General features: G+C 47.6%; 1 protein-coding gene across 4 annotated transcripts in view; it reads right to left on the bottom strand.

Moving 5' to 3' along the window:
• Nucleotides 1–849: 849 nt before the first annotated feature.
• MARCH2 (membrane associated ring-CH-type finger 2) overlaps nucleotides 850–1825 on the bottom strand; it is a 20186-nt gene continuing 19210 nt past the window's right edge. For 3 of the 4 annotated variants that reach the window (XM_003793660.3, XM_012807561.2, XM_012807563.2), the window contains one exon: nucleotides 850–1463. In XM_003793660.3, the coding sequence (XP_003793708.1) occupies nucleotides 1305–1463 (159 nt within the window). In that variant the 3' untranslated portion in view covers nucleotides 850–1304. The remainder of the gene's footprint in view (nucleotides 1464–1825) is intronic. The other variant, XM_012807562.2, reaches the window with a different exon arrangement.

The following is a 1825-nucleotide window of genomic DNA, read 5'->3' as shown; positions in this document are numbered from 1 at the left end:
AAAAATAGCCAGGCATTGTGGCAGATGCCTATAGTCCCAGATACTTGGGAGGCTGAGGCAAGAGAAATGCTTAAGCCCAAGAGTCTGAGGTTGCTGTGAGCTGTGACACCACAGCACTCTACTAAGGGTGACGTAGTGAGACTCTATCTCAAAAAAAAAAAAAAAACTCACTTGCTTGAATCATTGCTGCTACATATTTTATAATAAACTAGCCCCACCATCAAAAAAAGAAAAGAAACCCCCAGGAGTGTATGGCACACCTCATGGCGGCGGGACACAATTATAAGAGGGACTTAACCTAACAAATGCAAACACTTTAACCTAATTCTTTGTATCCGCAATTAACCTGAAACAATTTTTTTAAAAGTATATATGTAAAAAAAGACAGAAACCTCTAGGAGCTAGCACTCTGGGAGGCCAAAGAGGGAGGATGCCCTGAGTTCAGGAGTTCAAGACCAGCCTCAGCAAGAAAAGACCATGTCTCTTATTAAAAATAGGAAAAAAAAAAAGTAAGCCAGCATTGTAGTGGGTGCCTGAAGTCCCAACTACTCAGAAGGCTAAGGCAGGAGGATCACTTGAGCCTAGAAGTTTGAGGTTTCTGTGAGCTACTGATGGCATAGCACTCTACTCTGGGCAATGGAGTGACACTCTGTCTCCAAAAAAAAAAAATCATTTATTATATAACCCTGCTACCTGCTCTTCACTTGAAAACTCAGGCTTTGCTTCTTCCTGTAGACTTCATAACAGATCCCTCAAAACAAGCCATGTAGTGTTTATTTTTTACCTGGGGTAGAAGAGAGAGGCATCCCTCACTGTGAGGCCTTGATTCAGAAATGTAACTCAAGTCCATTTTGACCTGCAAAGGGCTCCTTTTATTCATTCAGGGGTGGGTTTTTAAAACACAGTGCAACTTTATATAAAGTCAAGGGTGCCAGGAAAGCGAGCCTGCCAGGTGCAGAAAAGCGCAAGAAGCCTGATAGAATCTTCCAGCCCAAAGCGTGCCTTCACACACTGGCCACAGTCGCTGGCCCAGAAGGTGCCAAATAGATCTCAAAATGAGATCAGAGTGTCTGTTTTATTCAAAGCTCAGGACCATGTCCATCTGTCTTTGTCATGCACAATACTGTGCAAAAAACCTGAAAATATATTCACACAGGATCACAGAATAGGGTCCACTTGGTGTCTCTTGGCCTAAGAAGCATTTTGCTCCTGCAGGAAGGGTCAAGCAGTTTCCATCCCTCCAAAGGCCAGGGTGTGGCCAGCTACCTCTGGCCTCTCTCCCACAGGGCTCTGCAGGCCTGCCTTCACACAGGTGTCTCTTCAGCCACCTTCTTCAGGAGTCCAGCTGCCAGTGGGGAGTGCTGGGGACCCTCGGAACCATCCACATCCCGTATCTTCAGGCGCACTTTCTGGTTGGTCCTTCTCCACTCAGAGTATAACTGGCAATGGTAGCGGAAGGAGACCTGTGGGGCAGCCTGCCATGAGCAGGGAGGCCCAGAAGGTCTCCATCCCCAGGGAAGGAAAACAGGCCCCCATGGCGCCTGACGTAGTCCAAATCAGGGTCAGGTTCATGCTTCTAAAAGCAGAGGTGGCATCTGGGCATTCCTTGTACACACACACACACACACACACACACACACTTTCCCAAAAGACTCCCCACTAGCTCCCATCCCCACTCCAGCAGGAAACAGGGAGCTCCCTTTCTACCTCTCAATAGGAAGGGAGCAATACAGCCTTTTGAAAGCTTAAATGTTGGCTCGGCGCCTGTGGCTCAAGCGGCTAAGGCGCCAGCCACATACACCTAAGGTGGCGGGTTCAAATCCCC

Source organism: Otolemur garnettii, unplaced genomic scaffold (assembly GCF_000181295.1).
Source record: "Otolemur garnettii isolate 467f Iridium unplaced genomic scaffold, OtoGar3 scaffold00071, whole genome shotgun sequence".
In the NCBI taxonomy this organism is placed as follows: domain Eukaryota; kingdom Metazoa; phylum Chordata; class Mammalia; order Primates; family Galagidae; genus Otolemur; species Otolemur garnettii.
The sequence above is the reverse complement of the archived record's forward strand: the minus strand, read 5'-3'. Positions and strand labels throughout refer to the sequence as shown.